At 42.7% G+C, this 22,902-nt stretch overlaps 1 protein-coding gene across 5 annotated transcripts in view; it reads right to left on the bottom strand.

The window, feature by feature from the left end:
- Positions 1-663: 663 nt before the first annotated feature.
- Positions 664-22,902, bottom strand: part of LOC109552595 (small ribosomal subunit protein eS27-like) — a 101,288-nt gene continuing 79,049 nt past the window's right edge. For 4 of the 5 annotated variants that reach the window (XR_012325204.1, XR_002179456.3, XR_012325203.1 and 1 more), the window contains one exon: positions 18,001-21,245. Coding sequence is in view for 1 of the 5 variants with exons in the window: in XM_073790185.1 (XP_073646286.1) it covers positions 3,282-3,440 (159 nt within the window). In the remaining 4 variants the exon portion in view is untranslated. Of the gene's footprint in view, positions 3,555-11,697; positions 13,538-18,000; positions 21,246-22,902 lie in introns of those variants that run through there. The other variant, XM_073790185.1, reaches the window with a different exon arrangement.

Below are 22,902 nucleotides of genomic sequence, written 5' to 3'. Positions count from 1 at the left end.
CCGCCCCCGGGCTCAGCTGCTCCGCGAGCGCTGGGGAGGAGGACGGGGTGGCAAAGGGAAGGCTGAGAAAGCGAAGACTGAGGGGAGGCGAAGCGGGAGGGGCGGTTGCGAGGAGGAACGCCGCCGCCGGCTTTTCAACCACCCTGTTGCTGCTGCTCCCGCTGCCGCCGCTGGCCGGGCAGCGCCTCACGGGGCGGGCGGCGCTCCGCTGTCGCTGCGACGCTCGCTGCTGCTGCTGCCGGTGGCCGCTCTCTGCAGCCGCGCTCCATGTCCCTCGGCTCGGCGGCAGCCCCAGCAGCAGCGGCGGCGACAGCGGCTGCTGCAGGGGCCGAGGCGGCGGCTCCACATCGCGCGCCGCGCAGCCCAACGAGCTCCTTCCTGACTGCCTCAGCTCCTCCAGTTCACCCGGACGGCCGCACCCGGCCCGGGGCTTCCGGCCGCGCCCCCTCTCCCCGCCCCTTGCCGGCGCCTGACGCGCACGGGCACCTGTTCGCCGCGCCAGCGCGCGATTCGCCGGCTCGTGGGTCTCCTCAGCGGCGCCCAGGTGGCGCCGACGGCCTTAACCCCTGCGCTGCCTCACGCCCGGCGGCGGCTGCGCGCACCGCCCGTGGAGACAGCTGGCGCATGCTTAACTGTCCGGGCGGCTCCCCGACGCGGCCGCGCCCCCGGCCTCACGTCCACCCGGTGTGGCTCCGCCCCCAGCACGCTCACCTCGGGGTGTGGCCTCGCGCGCACCTCCGAGCACGGCCTCGCCCCTAGCCTTGTTCTCACCTTAGGGGACGGCCCCACCCCCCGCCTCACTTCCGCTTCTAGGGCTGGGGCGTTTCTCTGGGTCCAATGGGTCTCAGTCTTAGGTGATCACCAAGGGGACTGAGGACATTTCTCCAAGACGGGTGGCGAAGCCCGACAGAGACTTGCAGCCACGGCTTGTGGGTCTGAGCCCCCGTGAGAGCTAAGCAGTCAAGAGAGGGAGCCCTAGAGAGCAGTAGGAGGGATGACTTCAGAAACCCAGCATCTCAATGATGATGACTCAGGGATATAAGGGACCAGATGCCTCAGAGATCAGCAGCCCCGAAAGAAAGGGGTTATGTTGAGAAACAACGGAAAAAACTGCTCACAGATGGAAATAACGAAGCAAAGACGCTCCATGATAACTTCCGTTTATTAGGCGCTTAGTATGTGCCATGTCTTGTGTTAAGTGCTTTATACGCATTATCTTAGATAATCCTCTCAAGAATCTTAAAAGTCAGTACTATCACTCTTCTCATTTTACAGAGAAGGAAATTGAGGCCTTGAGAAATACAGGATCAGATCCAGACAGGCTGACTCCAGGGTTCACATATATATCGTTATTCTTTACTTTCCTCACATATAAGTGTTGAGGAAGGTAAATAGTAATTTGTGATCAAGATGGCCTGTGTCGATATCCAAGGTGCTATCAGGAAAGCTTACTGCAATGATCAAACCAAGGACTGAAGAACCTACTGGGTGATTCCAGTCAGTTCTTGCTTTGACCTCACTGGTAATGCTCTGTCTTCTATTTTCAGAAACAATCCCATCTGAAGCTAGAATTGGTCACTATTCCCTTTCCTCTTGGACAACAACCCATTTTTGAGTTAGACCGTATTTTGATTCATTACAGTAAGATGGAATATTTCAGGACACTGAGCGGCTGAAATGAGTCAAATGGTTTCTCATGGCTTTTTGTCCTTATTAAATTCAGAGCCTAAACAATACTCAAGTATATACATCACCTTCTACCCTCAGGCTGAAGGTCAGAATCCTAAAGGTCCTGAGTCTCAGGGCTGACTTTGTTCTCTTGTTGACTGAAAAGGAGACAGACCATAGAGGGGTTCCCACATCAGTCTTAGAGCTAAATTTTGAAAGTTGACCATGGTACCATTCCAACAATGCATTGTTCTCACACTTTTTATTATGCCCTCTTGAGCAGAAATTGTGGGCCCATGGTGAGACCCAACTGAAGAATCCCTTTTGTCTTTTTTGATCAGGAAAGGAGAAGTTACTCCTATAAATAGATTAGGGACACACATATCAAGAGCAAACAGAATTCCTAATTCAAAGTCGTTTGTTTCAGCTATTTATTTTTCCTGATGCAGATTTGCAGCCTGTCTTTCCCTAAAGGTCTTTTCCTTGCCTTCCTTAAACTCGATGGTCCTACTCTATTAGACTTGCCTGTTACTGTGAGAATGAACAATTACAATGCTAACTCTAATTTCTGAGGATTCTTCTTCACAATGTTCCCCTGCCTAACCGGACTAGGAAGTGATCATTTTCTACTACAGGTTTGGCCCTAAGTACTATCTTCTTGTGAATAGTCAAAGGAGACCAGCCCAAGTTTGGAGAACTATTTAGAATAGTGGTTCTTATACTTTTTGGTCTCAGAACCTCTTTACACTCTTAAAAATCATCAAAGATATCAAAAAACTTTATATAGGTTTAGATATTGATATTTACTGTATTAAAAATTGAAACAGAAAAATTTTTATTTTAAATATTTAAAATAAACCTGTTAAATCTTAACATAATGTATTTAATGAAAAATATATATTCCCCTCCAAAAAAAAATGAGCAAGAAGAAAGGCATTGTTTTTCATTTTTCTAAATCTCTAATGTTTGGCTTAACAGTAGAAAATGGACTTTTATATCTGCCTCTCCATTCAATGTGGTGATGTTTTGTTTTGGTTGAAATATATGGAGAGAATCTGGTCTCACAAAGATGCAATTGGGAAAAGGAGGAATATTTTAATAGCCTTTTCTGATTGTTGAAGATATTTTTCTTTGATAATACACCAAAACTCGGCAAGTGATAGCTTCTTAAAGGTTAGTTGCAAGGTGGAATCTAAAACCACATCAAGGAAATCCACTGATCTACCTTTCGCTTTGAATGGATCTTTTACCCATGTGTGATTGATTCTTTAAAAGTATGTATCAGTCATTGGGAAAATATTGGTTCACTGAGTTATGCAGATCTTCAAATATTGTCACATGTCATTATACTATATATATTTTAAAATACCATTCATTAATATAACCACTGATCTCTTCAGAAAGGTCTTTATGTATTGGCAAGCTATCAAGCTCACTGAGGTGTGTATGAGTTTTCCAAAATTCTTATTTCTACTGGAAAGCTCCAGTTTTATCATTGGTAACCATAGTGTCTATTGTTTTCCTTGAAGTGACAGATTTGGTACATTCTTTTTTTTTTAATCCAAAATGTGTTTATTGGGATGGTTTCCCATTCATTTTGATTCAGGGTGCTTTTAGTGCTGCTTCTGTCTAAAGGAGCATCCTTCTGTAAGCCTTACTATTCCTCCTGTAGGCTGGCAGAGGACAGTAAAGCAGCCAACACAAAAAACTACTGTTTGTGCATGGCTAAAGATGGTTGTGATTTTATAGCATCCTGGGTATTTCACATCCATGAAATAGGAATTGGGGCTTTGCACCAGGTGCTTCTTCTTGTGTTTCCTCTTCTCCTCTGGAGAGGGATGAAGGGGATCCTTTGCGAGAGGCACGTTCTCGTGGGGAGGTTGTCACTGCCAGAAAGGGTGGTACATTCAATTTTGAGTAAATATCTGCCAGATACCCAAATCTGAATACCAAAGTCTGTCTATCATTCATTCAAGTAAAAACGGTGTTCCATGAAAAACGTGACTAGTTCAACTCCTAATTCAAATGATGGTACAAGGGCTTTATCTCAAGACAACAACATACTTAGGTATGCAGCAGAAGTGCTTTATCGGTACTTTCCATTTCATCACATGGAATATTAAAAAGATGTGTACTCAAGCATTGGGATTTAATAAAAGTACTGCTTCATCAGGCACATTTTTAAATGAAATTAGCTTTCTTCTTCTTCTTGTGAGCACATAGTAGTGAAGAATAACTCGCTTTGGTACCACTGTCATGAATCATGCTAAGGTATCAGTAGAGTTACTTACCCCCTATTCCTTTTGCATTACCAATGCCAATGTCAACACAGTGAAAAACAAAAATAGTATTAGACAATTAGTATTATGTCTACTAACATGAAATTATGAAATAAAATATGAGATTATGAAATTAGTTTTACTCTTATTAATAAAATTGGAATTACTACCATTGCAATTATTATGAAAATAGTGCTTCCTTCCTTGACCCTCTGAAAGGCTCTTTGGGACCTCAGGAGTTGACGAACCACACTTCGAAAATTGCTGATTTAAAGCCATTCGAGACAGGTCAACCCTAAGCTAAGAAGAATGAACAAGTACCTCCCCACATGGAAATTAGTGGCAGGATTCAAAACTCATCAAAGCAAAGATATAAAAACCCTCGGACTTCTAAGAAGCTTATTATTTAGTTTATTCTGCTTCATACTATAATAATAGTGGCTAGAATATATTTAGCATTTAATTCCTTAAATCCTTTATGACATCTCATTTAATCCCCACAATGACCCTATAATGCTGGTATATAACACTAGTATATACTAGGACGTGATACTATGATGCTGTCTAACTCTAAAGTGTTTGCTCTTAGTTACTAAGCCTCACATTTTCATCATTTTTATATTCCTTTATAATATATTTGCTTCAGTGTTGCTTTTGGTACCTGGATATTTTGGTGAACTTAGGTATGACCCAACTTAACGTGCAATGGATGGATTTCCACATAAGTGCTGTCACATCACTAAGAGTAAAGCATGAAATGTTTTATTTTTTAGAAACCCTGATATTTCCAAATATGATAACACTCATCGAATTTCCTCAAACTGTTTATTTTTATTAGCATCCTGATCTGCAAAAACTGGAAAGTGTAAAAGACAAAACATATTACAGAAAATTTGTTTTTGAAAAGTTAAGTGTGGAAGAAACATGAGGAGCTGGCAAAACGTGATAAAGCAGTTCTACACTTGGTATTTTCATTCAGCAATTTTAAGTGTGTGTGCATTTTTTTAAGTTTTATATTTTACTTATGAACTAGTCGTGGGAACATAAAAGTCTCAAAAATTCCTAAAATGTTTCCCAAAAGCTTTTTATATTTTTTGGAGATGAATTGACTCAACATTTTGCAAAGTGTGGTGTGTGTACCTCTACTGATTCTCAACTTGATTTTTAAGGGAAAAACATTAACTTCAGTGGCTGACGCTCAGTAGTGTCAGCCTTTAGCAGATACCCTGCCTTGCCTGGTGTAGGCGTGTGCTTTCTCTGCTACCTATCACGGTGCCCCAGCATGCCCTGCTGGGACTCCTTCCCAGCCCCTCCCATCTCTAGGTTCTCACCTTGGCAGCCCCTCCCACCTTTCCCTTCATCCTCTCAGGGTCCCCTCAACCCCACCCCACACTCCCTTTTCCCTTTTACTTTTAGGTTGTTATTAAGATAAAAAGATTTCATGTATGTACAGCACTTAAAATAGTGCCTGGCACATGGTAGGCACAGTGTGGGTTCTTGATAAATAAATACATAAAATAACTGAACACAGAGAATTCCCTGGCGTCCAGTGGTTAGGACTCCGAGCTTCCATTGCAGGGGCCCGGGTTTGATACCTGGTTGGGGAACTAAGATCCTACAAGCCGCGAGGACTGAAAAAAAAAAAAAGCACATGTTTCTCCCTCTGACACCATGATTTTTCATATCTTTTATGTCTGACTTCTTTTCCTTTATATGCCTGTTTCCTTTTTTTTTTTTTTTAATTGAAGTATAGTTGATTTACAATGTTGTGTTAGTTTTCTGGTATACAGCAAAGTGATTCAGTTATATATGTATTCTTTTTCAGGTTCTTTTCCACTATAGGCTATTACAAGGTATTGAATATAGTTCCCCATTTCCTTTTTTTAAAAATAAATTTATTTTATTTACTTATTTTTGGCTGTGTTGGGTCTTCGTTGCTGTGTGCGGGTTTTCTCTAGTTGCGGCAAGCGGGGGCTACTCTTCGCTGCAGTGTGCGGGCTTCTCATTGTGCTGGCTTCTCTTGTTGTGGAGCACAGGCTCTAGGCATGCGGGCTCAGTAGTTCTGGCTTGCAGGCTCTAGAGCACAGGCTCAGTAGTTGTGGCGCATGGGCTTAGCTGCTCCGCAGCATGTGGGATCTTCCCAGACCAGGGCTCGAACCCGTGTCCCCTGCATTGGCAGGCGTATTCTCAACCACTGTGCCACCAGGGAAGCCCCTCCATTTCCTTTTAAAATAAATTTAGCAAGTTAAAAAATAGTCAACTCAATAAAAATAATAAATAATAATGTGTCATTGGGTAGAGCAAAATCATGACGGTGGTATGCAAATGACTAAAGTTGGCATATAGTGCAGTTACTGAGAGTGATGACCTGAGGCTCCTGGATGAGATCTGTGTTTAACCAGCTGTGTACATTTGAGAAAGGAATTCAGTGTGTTTGGGCTTTGGTTTCCTCATCCGTATGGTACAGGGTTGGGCTGGATGATCATCTCTGCATCCTCTAAACCAGTGGTTCTCAACTGGGGGTGATTTTGCCCCCTGGGGACATTGGGCAGTATCTGGAGACATTTTTGGTTTTCACAACTGGGGATGGGGGTCGCTATTGGCATCTAGTGGATAGAGGCCAGAGATGCTGCTAAACACTCTGCAATGCATAAGACAGCAGCACCCACCCCCAACAAGAATTATCTGTCCCTAAATGCCAGTAGCACCGAGGTTGAGAAATCCTGATCTAAAACAACAGGCTTCTACAATCTGACCATGGGATTTGTTGCCTGAGAAATATATAAATGGGTTATACACAAGAGAGGCTGTGATGTGAGCCCAAGGGTGCCTTTGGTTGCTCTTAAGAATTCGCATCTGGAAACCAGCTCATAATAGAGCCATACCACTTAGGCAAACAAACAAATAAACAACAACAACAACAAAACCCTTCTGTTTTGGGCTGAATCGCTCCCAACATTGACTAAATTGCTCCCTACATTCACTCTCTCTTCTAGTGATTTGGCAGTCTCCACTGCTCAAACTCATCAGAAAACAACTGCTTTATGCTCAAGAGTTGGGTATTTTCGGGTCTTCCAATGCCCAAATATAGAAAGATTTGTGATTTAATTTTCTGTGCTCACATTTTCCTACTTCTTTTCAATGATCTTGGCCCTAAACACACTACTGATGTGTTTTGTACATAGATCATTCATCTGAAGGTATTTTTAGACACTTCCTAGTTTGTTTGCTTTTTTTTTGCGGTACGCGGGCGTCTCACTGTTGTGGCCTCTCACATTGCGGCGCATAGGCTCCGGACGCGCAGGCTCAGCAGCCATGGCTCACGGGCCCAGCCGCTCCGCGGCATGTGGGATCTTCCCGGACCGGGGCACGAACGCGTGTCCCCTGCATCGGCAGGCGGACTCTCAACAACTGCGCCACCAGGGAAGCCCCTAGACACTTCCTAGTTTTATTTCATTTCAAGAATTTGCCAAATATTTGTTATGTCTTATTCTTTCTGCATCACATTCTGATTTAATCTGTTGGCTGTTAAGTTAATTATACCTATTGATACTGCTCATGATAACACTGTTTCTTAAGTGAATTCCCCTCCCCCCCATTTTCTCTTTATTTTTCTTTGTCATTTTCAGAGTAAACTGATTGTAGAAGTAGTATATCATCCAGTTGCCAGGACAACTGAAAACTTTTGCTGGTGGATAGGCAAAATGCCTTTAATCTATTTTTCACAGTTTGTGTTATCACTGCTACTACTACCCTTCTTGCTCTTAGTAAAAAGCCTAGATGGGCTTCTTGGTGCCTTTCTGTGATAAAAGGAAACATCATTATCCGAAGAGTCAAGGTTTAATTGCCTGTTTTGCAGAATGTAGTTTTGTTTGTGTCTGAGGTGTATATGTAGGCAAGTTAAGTGTTCTGGGAAGACAGGTGGAATAATGCACCAGTTAATATTGGTAATTTAATTGATACATGACAGTCACTGGGAGAAACAAGCTTTTATTGGGGATTAATTTTTTACGGTGAATTTTGAAATTCCCAAGTCATGAAGAAGTCCACTGGATTATATAGTTATCAAGGTAGTTGGCCAGTAAGTATTAATTAAGTAACCATCAGAAGTTGGTATGGGTTTGGTATTCACATTATAAAAGCCCTTTAGGATTTAGGAAAATACAAATCCCTATCCTCGAGAATGATTCCATCATTGCTTGTGTAAGAGAGTGTGGTCAAACTGGGCAATCACCAGCCTCCTATGGCTTCTCTATAGCTCACACCAGAGGAAATATAATATAGTGGTTAAGAACATGGTTGCTAGGGTAAGACCCAGTTTCCAAGTGAGGCTCCCCCAGTTACTAGCTGAATAACCCTGGGTAAGTTAGTTAACCTCTCTGGCCACCAGGCATTGTGTAAGTAAACAATTTTGTTCACTAACATCTTCTTAAGGCCTAGCACAGTGCTTAGGATAGAGTAGGAACTTGATACATTTGTATAATGAATGATGTATGTAAAGCACTTAGCACATTGCCTAGCACAGAGTCAGTGCTCACACAATAAGACGTTAAAAAAAGCCACCTTGGGAATTCCCTGGCGGTCCAGTGGTTAGAACTCCACACTTTCACAGCCAAGGGCACGGGTTTGATCCCTGGCTGGGGAACTAAGATCCCACAAACCGCTCAGTGCGGCCAAAAAAAGCCACCTTGATCTCAGAATGCCAGATGTGTTACATATTAACTTGGTCTGTATGGTTGATATTAACCTCTTCATTTATCCAGAACATTTATTGCATAGAAGCTGTTATGTAGGAGAAACAAGGATTTATATGTTATGGTACTTGCCCTCAAAAAGTTTACAGTTTAATAATGGATAGAAAACGTGAATAGAAATAACTATAATAATAACCAGTATTGAATTATATTAAACAGTATATTAAATACCTTATAAACGATGCTTTGCATTTTTTGGAATTCAGAGAAGGGAGATATTATTAGATACAGTAGCATAAAACTAAAAGTCTGTGTGCTTTCTATTATCACTATGAGCTGGCAATTCTAAACAATGTCAGTGGCAACACATCCTTACCTCCCCCCTTGGCATGCCACTGACAATATTTGACAAAACTGATCAAGGAACACTTCATGACTGTGGCCCTTAAAGGACATAGGGAATTATATGGGCAAAGATGGAAGGCAAGGCAAGTAGAGAGAACAGCTTCTCCAAAGACCCTGGGGCAGGAAGTTGTGTTTGGAGAACAGCCAAGGAAGAAGAATAAAGTTGTAAAGGTAAAGATAGGTTGGCATTGGCTCCCAGAAGAAGGAAAGATGCCATTTATTGAGTGCCAACTACGGGTAGCCAAAGGATTGGCTTACATTGTCTAGCTTAAAACTTACAATAATCTTTCCACTTGGGTATTATTACCCCCATTTTATGGATGTGGAAACAGGTTCTGAGAGGGTCAGGGTCTTGCCCAAAATCCTGCAACTAGTGAAGGGCAGAGCTGGCATTAGAACAGAGATCAGATTGCTTATAAAACCTGTGGTCTTTCCACCTATGTAGCTTTGAATGCTGAGCTGAAGACAATGGGGGCCATTGGAGATTTTAAAATCGTGAAGTGATCTGAATACAGCTGTAGTTCAGGGAGGAGAATCATCGGGCACTGGTGTTGAGGATGAGCTCACGGTGGGAGTTGGGAATCGGGGAGGCCAGTTATGACGCTGCTGGAAGGGTCTAGATGAAAGGGATGATGGAAATGGGGAAAAGATGTCAGAGAGGCTGAAAAGAAAGAATTGCTAGGATTTGGAGACTGACTGGAGATTAGGGAGTGGAAATGAGGAAAAAGAAGGATGCAGAGATGCCTCTGAGGTTCTAACCTGGGAAACAGAATGATGGTGCTATTGCCAGAAACAAGAAAGCCAGAAAAAAGAGGGAGAATCACACAATCATGCCCTTGGGTCTGGCTATGGTTGAGGACATTTGGCCTGCCCAGGGAAATAAGACAAGCATATAATCAGTATAAACATAGCAATTCTAAGAGTGAGTTGTTGATGAGATGTTGGTCAGGAATTATATCAATGGGCTTGAAAATGAAAAGAGTTTCCTCATCTGGAAGAAACCTCCTTAAAGGAAGCTACACTGGATGGAAGAGAAGGGCTAGAATACTTGACAGGAGGAGAAAGGTTATTCTCTGTAGTTGGAAAAGCATTAGTCAAGGCCTGGCGATAGGAAACAGCTCACAATGGCTCCATACCTGCGGGAATGGAAGCGCCTCTCTTTTACTGGGCCAGGGTGACTACAGGTGGAGTGACCGTTTCCCCCATCTTCCTCAGTTCCCATCTGTAAGCAAAGAGCATTGGACTTCTCTTCCTGACAGCTCACTCCACCCATCCACCCCCAATCTAATAAAGGAAAGGATTAGGGAGAGAAGCAGGCCTCCCTGATGGGTTTGGAAAATAACTGCATAGAAAAAAGCTGGATGCATGTTCTATTATACATTTGCAATTACAAAAATCAAGAATTTGCAAAGGCTTATATTCAAGAAGGCAAATGAAATCACCCAATTAAAAGAAAAGAAGATGGCAAGGACTCAAAAACTGGTTACAGAATGTAATTTAATTGAAGAAAAACCAAGTATGGCAAAGGTATAATCTGCATTTCCCCTGGGTCTCAATTGAGTGATTCAGCTTTTTTTAGTAAGTGGGTCAGAAAACTGTTAATCCTATAATGATTTTGTTCAACTGCATTCAGCTGGTACATTTGTTTCTTGCAGATTTTAAAAAGCAAGTATGTTAAGACTGTCAAAGTTGTTGTTAACCCAATATCACATTGCTTTGTTTATCACCCATGAATAATGTATTTATTTTCTTGATTGAAGTCTGTCCTTTTAATTGACAAGTAGTGACAATATTGTTTGCGGTTTTACTTTGAAATTTTGTGTTTTGTGTTGCATAGCTCTATGGTATAGCTGATACAGTGATACCATATAATAGGGAGTCTCAAACAGAAATTTAACAGGCCAAGCCATTGCACTACATGAGGACAAATATAGGAGCTGATATATTGGTTTTGTGGAGGCAAAGCTCAGGTTTAAAAACATAAGCCATGAGTCACCATGGAAGAGCTATTTTTTTTCAGTCAGTCCCTGGACATAGTAATCTTAATTAACATGAGTCCTATTCTAAACTGTGGACCTGCTCTTGATGTGCTGGCAAATCAAAGATTTCAAAGCCTTTTAGACAATAGACCAGGGCCAGGTCATAGATGTCTCTGAAGCTCAGTTTTCTTATCTGAAAATGGAGTTTAAAAATAGTGCTTACCTTAGGGCTTCCACGGTGGCACAGTGGTTAAGAATCTACCTGCCAATGCAGGGGACACAGGTTCGAGCCCTGGTCCAGGAAGATCCCACATGCCATGGAGCAATTAAGCCCACACGCCACAACTACTGAGCCTGCGCTCTAGAGCCCGCAAGCCACAACTACTGAGCCTGCGTGCCACAACTACTGAGCCTGCGCTCTGGAGCCTGCAAGCCACAGCTACCGAGCCCACGTGTCACAACTACTGAAGCCCATGCACCTAGAGCCCGGGCTCCACAACACAAGAAGCCACCACAATGAGAAGCCCTCACAAAGCAATGAAGAGTAGCCCCTGCTCGCCACAACTAGAGAAAGCCTGCGTGCAGCAACGAAGATCCAACGCAGACAAAAATAAATAAATTAAATAAATTAATTAAAAAAAAACCCTCATATTAAAAAAAAAAAGTGCTTACCCAGGGGCTTCCCTGGTGGCGCAGTGGTTGAGAGTCCGCCTGCCGATGCAGGGGACACGGGTTCGTGCCCCGGTCTGGGAAGATCCCACATGCCACGGAGCGGCTGGGCCCCGAGCCTGTGCTCCGCAACGGGAAAGGCCGCAACAGTGAGAGGTCCACGTACCGCAAAAAAAAAAGAAAAATTTTTTTAATTAAAAATAAAAATAAAAAAGATAACCAACAAGGACCTACTGTATAGCACAGGGAATTCTGCTCAATGTTATGCAGCAGCCTGGATGGGAAGGGAGTCTGGGGGAGAATGGATACACGTATATGTATGGCTGAGTCACTTTGCTGTGCACCTGAAACTATCACATTGGTAACAGGCTGTACTCCAATATAAAATAAAAAGTTAAAAAAAAATAGTGCTTACCTTATGGAGTTGTTGTGATGATTAAATAAATAAATACATGTAAAGCGTTGAGAACAGTGCCTCGCACATAATAAACACTATATAAATGTTGATCTTGTTATTGATGGGAAATTCTCCAAGGCATTATTACCGTATGAACTTTGTTGGTAGACAAAGTCTGACCTCACGGAACACATTTGCTTCTTTTCTGTTGGAATCTGCATAACTCTTATTCTCAAAGCACAAAGTTGCGAGGGATTTACCTTGCTTGTCTATTCTTACCTCTTCATTTAGTGCCCCTCCCTCTGCTTCCAGGCACCCCACACCCTCAGGATTTTGTGCTCTGGCAAGACAAAGCCAGCACCCCACAGGCAGTAAGTACCCCAAGCTCTGGCCTTCAGATAACCCAGCTTGCAAGTTCCTAAGAACTGGGCACTGTAGCCAGTATGAGAAATTGACTGATGCCAATGAAGTCATGACTGATAATGACAATGGATTACACACAGGTATGTTTTAACCTTCCTGGCAATTTATTGCCAACATCCAAAGGAATGCTCTCAAATTGTAGAATTTAATTGACTGAGATTGGCCAATAGGGAAAAAAACCCTATTTTTTTGGTGCCACCTCTCAAGTCTATAGTTTTCTCTACTGTCCCTTGGAAGAATTCTGGGCCATTACAGAAAGAGAACTTTTGCTCTTGTTGTGAATTCAAGGGGTTTTATGAGATTTGCAGGACTTTGGGTGAGACTAGAGAAATTCTTGGGCTAAATTAGGGGTTTCCAGGTGTGGGCAAGCTGCTGAATAGTAAGTATAAGGTAGTTCCGGGGCAGGTGCAAAAGAGTAACAATGAAATGGAGCTGGTCTGAGCCTAGGACAGACATTGTTTCTTTTGGAGCAAACTAGGCTTGGTCCAGGGGACCTAAAGCAAAGAGATGGACTGGCCACCATTCACTTTGCTGCTTTCTAATTGTGAGTCAGTATATGTTGCCAAAACTAGCAGATGGTTCAGAGAATCACAAAATATGGTTAAACAATTGGTAAATAGAACTTACAAAGAAAATGTGAATGAAGAGAATTATTTAACCAGAGACAGGTAATAACATACCCTGTGTTATTTTACTGAAGGTTGGTTGTCTCAGTTCTCCTGGAAAACAGAACCAATAGGAGATATCTATCTATCTATCTATCTATATCTATATCTATCTATATCTATCTATCTATCTATCTATATATATATATGGAGAGAGAGAGAGAGAGAGAGAGATTTATGATAGAAATTAGCTTACATGATTATGGAGGCTGAGAAGTCCCACCATCTGCCCATATGTCTTCTGGAGAAGCAGGAAAGCTGGTGGTGCGATTGAGTCCAAGGCCAAAAGCTCAAGAACTGGGGGGCTGCTGTTGTAAGTCTAATTCCTAGTTCAAAGGCCTGAGAACTGGAAGAGAAACTGTCCAACAGCAGAAGATGAAAGTCCCAGCTCAAGCAAAAAAAAAAAAGCATATAGAGCTTTGCTCTGTTTTTTTGTTTTGTTCAGGCCCTCAACTGATTGGAGAGGGTGAACTTCTTTGTCAGTCTACCGATTCAAATGCTAATCTCTTCCAGAAACAGACGCACCCAGAAATAATGTTTCACCAGCTATCTGGGCATCTCAGCCCAGTCAAGTTGACTGCTAAAATTAACCATCACAGTGGTGATCAATTGTTCGCTAATTGCACTGAGAGTTTTAATTAAACATCAAAGAAAACTTTCAGAAAATGCTGGTTGCCTGACTCTGGGATCATTTACTGAGTTTACAGACTCGCTGGACACCTTTAAAAAACTGGGGAGGTGGGCTAGGATGGCTTGGATGTGGCCATGGTAAACATCTAAATATGAATGAATGATACACAAATGCCTTATCTCTATTATAATTAACCATGAAAACAGAAGTTAGTGTGTATTGACCTAAGCTCACCCACTATATTGGTCACATATGTCAGCATGTAGTGACAATATTTCCAGAAAGTTCTTGCCCTTAATTTAACACTTAGGTCATTATGGTAACTAGCCTTTGCAATGTCTGCAAACAGATCAGGATGGTTTGTGTCAGCTGTGCAAAGTTTTGACAATGAAAAGTGAAGGATACAATTTTTATCAAAGACAGCTGCGACTTCCATGATAAAAATTTCTTTTCATACAAATCGACTTTGACTTTAAAGCTAAGATTAAATCTTCAGGACATAAGTTGGGTTATGGAAGCTCATTAGATTCTTGTGTAATAGATATTGTGAATTAGGTATTACCACAAACTGTTACTCTTAAGAAATGAATTCATGACCATTTCCTAGGGATGGGAAAGCTTTCTATGTCAAAGCCACCTTGAGAAGAGTGAAAAGTCCATTGTTCACACAGGTTTGGGCCACTTACCTCATTTACCTTCCACTCGTTTTTCCCTTGAAGTTTTGAGTAAGTGGGACTCCCTTTTGGGAGGGTGCAAATATAGGAGAGAGAGGAAGAGGCCAGAGGAGAAAGAGTGGAAAAATTAAGCGAAGAAACTGTTTGATCAGGGTGTCAGATCAGAGCCAGCTGTCTCAGTCAGCTAGCAAGGGAAAGGGGGTTTTAGATTTGTCCATGTTTTGGCCAGTTAAAGGGGGCACTATGGAGAAAGTCAGAGATGTGCTGGGGATTTTTGTTTTGTTTTGTTTTTTGCCAATTTCCTTTTCTCCTTGAAATGAACACCAGGGAAGTCATTTAAGGTATAGAATCATTGTACAAGACTGAGAAAATATACAGTATCACATGCAATTTCTCTCATAAAAATGGGAATATCCCAAGAGGATAAATTTACCAACTTTAGTTATGCTGCAGCTCACTAAAAATTGAACCCTAACAACGTAACTTTTAGGGTTTATTCTTTTCAGAACACATTCTTAGAGGTGTGAAGCATAGTCATCTGGTATTATTTCAAATGATGATTAAAAGTGAGTCTTTTGTGGTAAGGAGTTCTGTTATTTTTATTTACTTACTTATTTATCTATCTATTTATTTATTTATTTTAAGCCTCCTTGCCAACCACTGTGGTATAGTTCTGCTTATTTTAGGAAGCATGCATACAATTTGCCATTATTGTATTCAGTATCAATTATCCACTTGCTCTGTGTGGGTGAGTTGCAGAGTTGAGAATTTCCTTAAGAAAATGAGTTCTGATTTTTAAGTTTACTTTGATCACTTTCTTATTTCAGCTGGCTACCTGGGGTGAAGAAAAGCTCAAAAGACATCTGATGCTGCTTTTAACTTTTGGCTTGAGTCATACAGATTGGATTTAACTTTAATGAAAACAGAGGAAATAAACTCTGAATGTATGTGTTTGTCCAAATAAATAGGTCTTGGACAAGAAGCCTGAGTTGTTTTTAAAAATTCATAAAGAATGCACTTTTCATTTTGCTGTTTGAAATCTCAGGTATTGCTTAGCCTAAAACAATCAGGCCAACAAAATGATGTACTATTAGATTCTTGGCAAAAATTTTTTTAACTCCACCCAACCTCCCCTCCCAGGGTCTACCTCTCCCTTGTCAGCCCCTGCTTTCCCCTCATCAACACAAAGACACCCTCATCAGCTTCAGCATGGTAATGAGCTGGGCCCCTGCCTGCCTTATTTTCTTTCATCATAGAGACTGTTTCTCAAAGTCCTGTTTGTGATTAACTAACCTTGGTGGTTACGATAACAAAAGGTGAAACAGTTCAAGCAGCATGTGGGAAATTTCCTTTACAGATGGTTTCTTTCCCTTTGGTGGAAAAAACAGAAACTATTGGATGGCATATATTGGCTCATAATTAATCATAAGCCAGGTTTGATATCCATCGAGCTGACTCTCCCAGAGTGTTCTGATTTATAGGATTGCCTCCTTAACAAGAAGGTAGGTGGTTCATCCTCACCTCTGTCTGGGTCTAGAAGGAGTTAAGCCGATGAAAGATTAAAAACGTCTTGGACAAAAACATCTTAGATCTGGCTTTTTATCCAGAAGAATTTAAAGCAGGGTCTTGAAGAGATATCTGTATATCCTGTCCACAGCAGCATTATTCACAATAGCCAAAAAGTGGAAGCAACCCAAGTATCTACTGACGGATGAATGGATAAACCAAAGGTGGTAGAAACACCCAATGGAGTATTATTCCTCACCAAGGAAGGAAATTCTGATATGTGCTTCAACATGGTTGAATCTTGAGGACATTATGCTAAGTGAAATAGGACAGTCTCAAAAAGACACTTACATAAGGTACCTAAAATGGTCACATTTCTAGAGACAGAAAGCCAGATGGTGGTTGCCAGGGTCTGGGGAGAAGGAAGAATGAGGAGCTATTTAATGGCTGGCTATTGAGCTTGCCTTGCAAGATGAAAACGTTCCAGGGGTTGGTTGCACAATGCCGTGAATGTACTTAACAATACTGAACTGTGCACTTAAAAATGGTTAAGATGGTAAATCTTCTGTTACGTGTATTTTACGACAATAACAATACCTGGAAAGAGGAGTCAGTGAGAAACACTGACTGGTGCCAAGTTTGAGACCGCGACAGGGAGAGGCAAGTGTTGGGTCCTGGACACAGATGGGGCTGTTGTGGTTGGCACCAGCCGTCCCCCTTCGGGACTGAAGGGCACTTGTCACAGCTGACACACCCCCGTTACCAGCCCTGAGCTGTCAGCCTTGTGTGAGAATCGCCCTCGGCAGAAGAAAGCCATCCTACCCAGTGTCACAGCCACTTCCCCAGGGCAGCTCGCATCCAATGAGAAGTCAAGGCAGGGGCAGAAAAGGCCCAGTCCTCTTGGCCCCAGATGGGGACAGCTCTGAAGGGTAAGCCCAGCTTCAGAGCTCCCTGAGGGGTCAGCTGGAATCTCGCTGTGACTATGTCACAACTTCTCTCTCTGTCCCATCTTGCTTCCTTCACTTGTCCCACAGGTGTCGTGCTGAGAGCCTTCTCTAACAAACTTCCTGCCTGCTAAGCTCAGCGATAAGGGTCTGAGTCACATCACCAGCTAAGACACCAAAGCCAGCAGCGGTGGTAGCTGAGACGAAGGTGAATCCAGACCGGGTAGTGGAGGAGGAAGAGAATGGGGACCAACTGCAGCAGCAGGGGCCGCGGCTCAGCCCACTAATTCCCGCTTCCAAGTTCTCCCTCAAGAAGAGAGACCCATGGGGCCATGGAGGAGCCGGTCCATGGAGGAGAGTACATGGAGGCGGGGTCCAAGCAGAGCAAGAGGTGGACTCTGGTAGGCACAGAGATGTCCCATTCAGATAGATCCCTCTTCAAGGAAGGGCTTTCTGCCCAGCTGTGAGGAATGCGGTCAGCAGATGGCCTCCAGCTGTCAGCTTCTTCAGGGTCAGCCTCACCTGAGATCATGTCCTTCCCAGGCAGCCTGCATCAGGGCTAAAAGGATGAGGACATATAAAGGAATGGCTGTTTTGTCCTATGAGTTTCCTGCTGGGTTGACCCAATGTTTGTGTCCCCGTAAAACCTGTCTGTTGAAACCTAATCCCCAAGGTGATAGTATTTGGAGGTAGGACGTTTGGGGGTGATTAGTGCCCTTAACAAAAGAGACCCCAGAGAACTCCCGTTCTGCCATGTGAGGCTATAGCAAGAAAACAGCTGTGTGACCTAGGGCTCTCCTCAGACACAGAATCTGCCAGCACCTTGATCTTGGACTTGCTAGCCTCCAGAATGGTGAGAAAAATGCCTGCTGTTTATAAGCCACCCAGTCTATGGTATTGTGTTTTAGCAGCCCAAGCGGCCTAAGCCATGGGTTGACCAAGGCTCTGTCAAGCTTGCATTTGCACTTTGCCTTCTGCCTCTTCCCAACCTTTAAATGTCCTGCACCCCTCAAAAACTCCACCTTGGTGTTTGCTTCCATATAATCCAACACAACATAAGCACCGATACTTTTAGCAGGTATTTTTAACTTATTTCATTGTCTACCACATTGTAGGTCCTCACTAAATGTTTGTTGAATAAATAAACAATATTTATTACTATGTAAAAAGCATTATTATGCTGGTTATACAAAAAAGAATAAGAAATTCTGTCTTCATTGGGGCTTGTTGTTCAATGCCCTCCTAGCTTGCACAATGGGCCCATGAACAAAGTGACTGGGGTGGCAGAGGTGGAGACGGTGCCTTTCTCACAATTATACCCAATGATCCACTTGCTGATTCTGTGCTTCTCATCCCTGTAAACTTGGGCTCTCTACGGTAAGCGCTTCTAATTTTTGGAGGAGCATTTAGGCTGGGGGACACAGGGAGGGTTCCACTGAATTGCACACTGTGACAACACTTAGTCACTTTGGGCTCCTCGTGTCACTGAACCAACAGACAGAGAAGGGAGTTACTGCACTACCTGGGTTAATCGGTTCTGATTGCCGGGGGAATTACTAGGGCTGCTGCTATAGTTGGCCCTTGAACAACATGAGTTTGAACTGCAAGGATCCACTCATACTCGGATATTTTTCAATAGTAAATCCTATAGTACTACTTGATCTGGTCTATGGTTGGTTGAATCCATGGTTGCTGAGGGACCATGGATGCAGACAGCCAACTATAAATTGTATGTGGATTCACCCCCTCGTAGTTCAAGGTTCAACTGTATTTAACAGGGGCAGGATAGAGAATGTCTGGAACCCAGAGGGTTCACTAGTGTTATCACTTGATACTTCTATGCTTGGGATGACTGTTAGTGGGCAGTTACAATAACTGCGACCCGACAAGGGCACCTAATCATTCGCACCCCTTCGGGATGAACGTCTGGGTATTCCATCAGGCAAGTCACCTTGACCAACAAAAATACTAGCTGAAGATGAGGGAAATCCAGGTGGGTAGTGGAGGAGGGAGATGATAAATGAATTATGGCCCTAGGACTTGCTATAGCAGTAGAGACTGTGTATTAGTTTCCTATTGCTGCTGTAACAAATTACCACAAACTTTGTGGCTTGGAAAAATATAAATTTATTTTCTTACAGTTGTTTAAGTCAGAAGTCTAAGATGGGTCTCACTGAGCTAACATCAAGTGTCATCAGGGCTGTCTTCCTTTCTGAGGCTCTAGGAGAAAATCTGTTTCCTTGCCTTTTCCAACTTTGAGAGGCTGCCCACATTCCTTGGCTAGTGGCCCCCTTTCTCCACTGCAAAGCCAGTAACGTAGCATTACGTAGCATTACGTAACGTAGCATTACGATCCTTCTTATGTTGTCCTGTTTCTCTTTAACCACAGCTGGGGAAAACTCTCTTATTTTAAGGATTCATGTGATTAGATTGGGCCCACCTCGATAATCCAGGCTACAGTCCCCTTACCCAAGTCCTTAACTTTATCGTATATGCATTTTGCCATGTAAGATAACATATTGACAGGTTCCAGGGATTAGGATATGGATATCTTTTGGGGATGGGGCATTATTCTTTCTACCACAGACTGTAACTTGTGTCACTAATCCTCTTGTCTCAGCCTTCCTGGAGTTTGTGACAGCCACCTTCCTGAGACAAACTCTGTAACTGACTGAACTCGTTTCTCTCCTCTTTGGGAAAGAGTAAGGGCAATGTGGTTCTTACAGACACAGTGGTGGCCCAATATTATCCTATGGAAGGGCATGAATGGACCTGAGTCATGCAGGGGAATTGCACTTTATAAACCTTTCCAGATTTCTCGACTACCACCTTCTTTCTTCTTTCCTGATTAGCTTCCTACCCACACTGAGTTATCCTTCTACTTCTGGGCTTGATGCAATGCCATGCATGGGAATTTTCCAGCCTGGGTGGCTGCAAGGTGCCAGGTTACACAACCAGGAAGTGTAGGGAAGTTAGTTTCCCAAGCAATGAGTCTTGACCACTGGGAAGTGGGAAATGGGAGAGAGCTGAGCAGATACATTCCCTCTCCTTCCTCCCCTTCACAGATCCCTCTTAGCTGTGGTTTCTTCTGTGGCCCCTCTGGAAAAATCCGTCTGCCAAGCAAACAAGCGTCAGCTTCCTGCTGTGAATAATTGGGATCAGTGGCCAGCATGGAAATGCATCACGTTGCTTTGCATCTTTTCTCACCTCTTTTCTCTTTTTTTCCCACATCCTCACTTCCATAGGATTTTACCTCCTAAATAAAGTGTCAGCACATTAAGCTTTGTCTCAGTCTCTGTTTTCTAGATGAACCAGGCTAAGTAAGTAGAACCAAGGAAAGGAAACTTTGTTTACGATTGGGGAAGGTCCATAGTGTCAGGCCTCTGGGTGCTTATCAAGAAGGTTGTAAGATTGTAGAAAAAACTAAAAAGGAAGGCCCTAAAGGCGTGTTTCCCTGACTTAACACTTCTGTTGAGGCAAGCCTCTACAATTGGAGATAAAAAAGGGAATGTGGCCTATTCAAATGTCACAGTGACACAGAGAATGTCAAGACAGAAGGAATTCAGAACTTAAGGGGAGAAATTCCATAAAGCCTTCTTTCCTATAAGCTACAGTCTAGTTTTTCATCCATCCACCCATCCATCCATCCATCCATCCATCCATCCTCTACTGAGCACCTCCTTTGCATCGGGTACCACACTAGGTGCTAGGAAATAGCAGTGGAGGGAGATAATGATTCTGGTCCTCATGGAGCCCACATTTTGCAGGGAAGACAGAAAGGACACATATAAATGAAAAGTGCAGGATTAAAGGGGAGAATTTTTTTAGGAGCTTTTGGTGTCAAGAACCAGATGGTCTCCTATTACTACAAGCATATGAATGGAAATGAGCAAGGCAGAAATCTCAAAAGGCTGCCAGGTCTCATGGGAATCCAGATAAAAGCATACAATTCAGCTTCCCTGCATGTGTGGAAACTGGATCTTGTTGGGTTTCTGAATGACTAGATTGTAGGCAGGAACTGTAAGGCCCTTCAGATCCAGTGCAGTGATCCCAGCTCTATTATTTCCATGAATAAGCTACTATAACAAACAGACCCCAAAATACAGGGATTAATCAAGTTAGACATTTCCTCCTTTCTCACATTCTTGCCCATAGGTAGGAGTTGGTCCAAGGCGATGAGGCAGCTCTGCTCCTGGAAGCTGAATGGGGACCCAGGTTCCTTCTGTGTTGTTGCTCTGCCATACCGGGGTGGGTACTGTCTGTATCTACACAGTCCAATCTGGCTCTCCAGCACTGCATCATCATTTGATCCTGTGAGAAGGGGGGAAATGGAGGAATTGAGTGGGCAAGTTGCTGAAGTGACACACTTCACTTCCACTTGTTCTACTGACAAGAACTAGTCACATGACCACTCCTACTGCCAGGGAGGCATGGAAACAGTCTCTAGCTGGGCTGAAACTCCTATTACTAAAAGGAAGAAAGGGAGAATAGGTACTGGATAAGATGGCCAGAATTAGCACATAATAATCCCAGTTAACATTGAATTTCAGATAAACAACAATTTTTAGTATAAGTATGTCCCATTTAGACATATTCATTGTTTATCTGAAAATTATTTGTCAGGTATCCTCAATTCAAAGCTAACCGTGTGTTCTATATTTTCTGTGTCAACACTAATAATGGGGCACAAAGAGCATTGTCACTTTTGTCACTGATATTGTCTTTTTGCATTGGTTACAAGTGAGCCATTAAGGCACCCAGGTTCAAGGGGAGGGATTAGAACACCTCTTGATGAGGAGGGAGTGACAAGGTCACACTGCAGAAGAGTGTGTGGGATGGAAGTTATGATTGTGGCCATCTTTGGAAAACACAGTTCGCCTTACATGTTTTATCTCATTTGAGCAAATCAAATGTCACCCCTCTTAAACACTAGTTTCATCTCTCTCTTGCACCAAGTCTGTTTAAGGGCACCTGACCCACCCTGGGCTCTCTCCCAGGAATCTGAAATTGGAAATAGAAAGGAAGGAAATAGGAGGAGACCTGGAACAAAGTGTGTGCTCTTTAATGGCAGTGCTCTGGAGAAAAAGTTCATTAGTTGCTATTGAATTCTCAAAACTCACCCTTGGTTTCTTCCTTTTATAAATTTTAATTGTTCAACCCTTCCTTTGATGCCACAAAATACCTCTAGCATCCTTTCATTAACTTCTTCTTCTCTCATTCGGTTTTTTTTTTTTTTTTTTTTTTTGGTTTACACTAACTATAGGACACTTCTGTTAATTGCAATCAAAATTTTGCAAGCAAGACATTGCACACAGCCAAATTTAACCTTGAAAGAGGTATAAAAGACGGACACTCTTTGGGGAATATTTGTCATTTCTCCTGAGGCATCTATAAAAGACATCACTTTTGTCAGCAACAGGACTGAATATGCCACCATGGTTTATATTTTATTGTTGTTGTCATTGCTGTTTAAAGAAACTATCCACCGTCTGTGTTATCAATAAATAAGAGGTATAGATTTATGGTGACAGCTATCACTCCAGTATTAGAAAGGTAGAATTTGAATACATTTCCACTATTAGACTGGCCAAGAAAAAACTGACCAGTGGAAACTTTATTTACTTTTCTCTCCAATCTAATAAAGAGGGGGGAAAAAAAGGCAGTGGGGAGCAAGAAAAACAGAGAGAGGATAAACAGTCCAGGCAGCCTACAAACTGAAGAATCATATTGGGATATAGAAGCATCAGAAATGAGAAAATGCTAAGGAGATACTTCCAGGTAAAGGGTCCTGATATTCAGGCTTAGCTGGGAGGTTTAAAAGATAAACTAATAGGAGAAGTTTTGATAAGAAAGTCTTAGAGGAACACTTCTTGATACCTGAGAGGTATGATTCAGTGCAATGAGAAAAACAAGAGGGGTTGTTGAGTGTTATCTCTGGGGGAGTTGAAAGAAAAGAGCAAATTACTTG

This window comes from Tursiops truncatus, chromosome 13, assembly GCF_011762595.2.
Source record: "Tursiops truncatus isolate mTurTru1 chromosome 13, mTurTru1.mat.Y, whole genome shotgun sequence".
Taxonomy (NCBI): Eukaryota; Metazoa; Chordata; class Mammalia; order Artiodactyla; family Delphinidae; genus Tursiops; species Tursiops truncatus.
The sequence above is the reverse complement of the archived record's forward strand: the minus strand, read 5'-3'. Positions and strand labels throughout refer to the sequence as shown.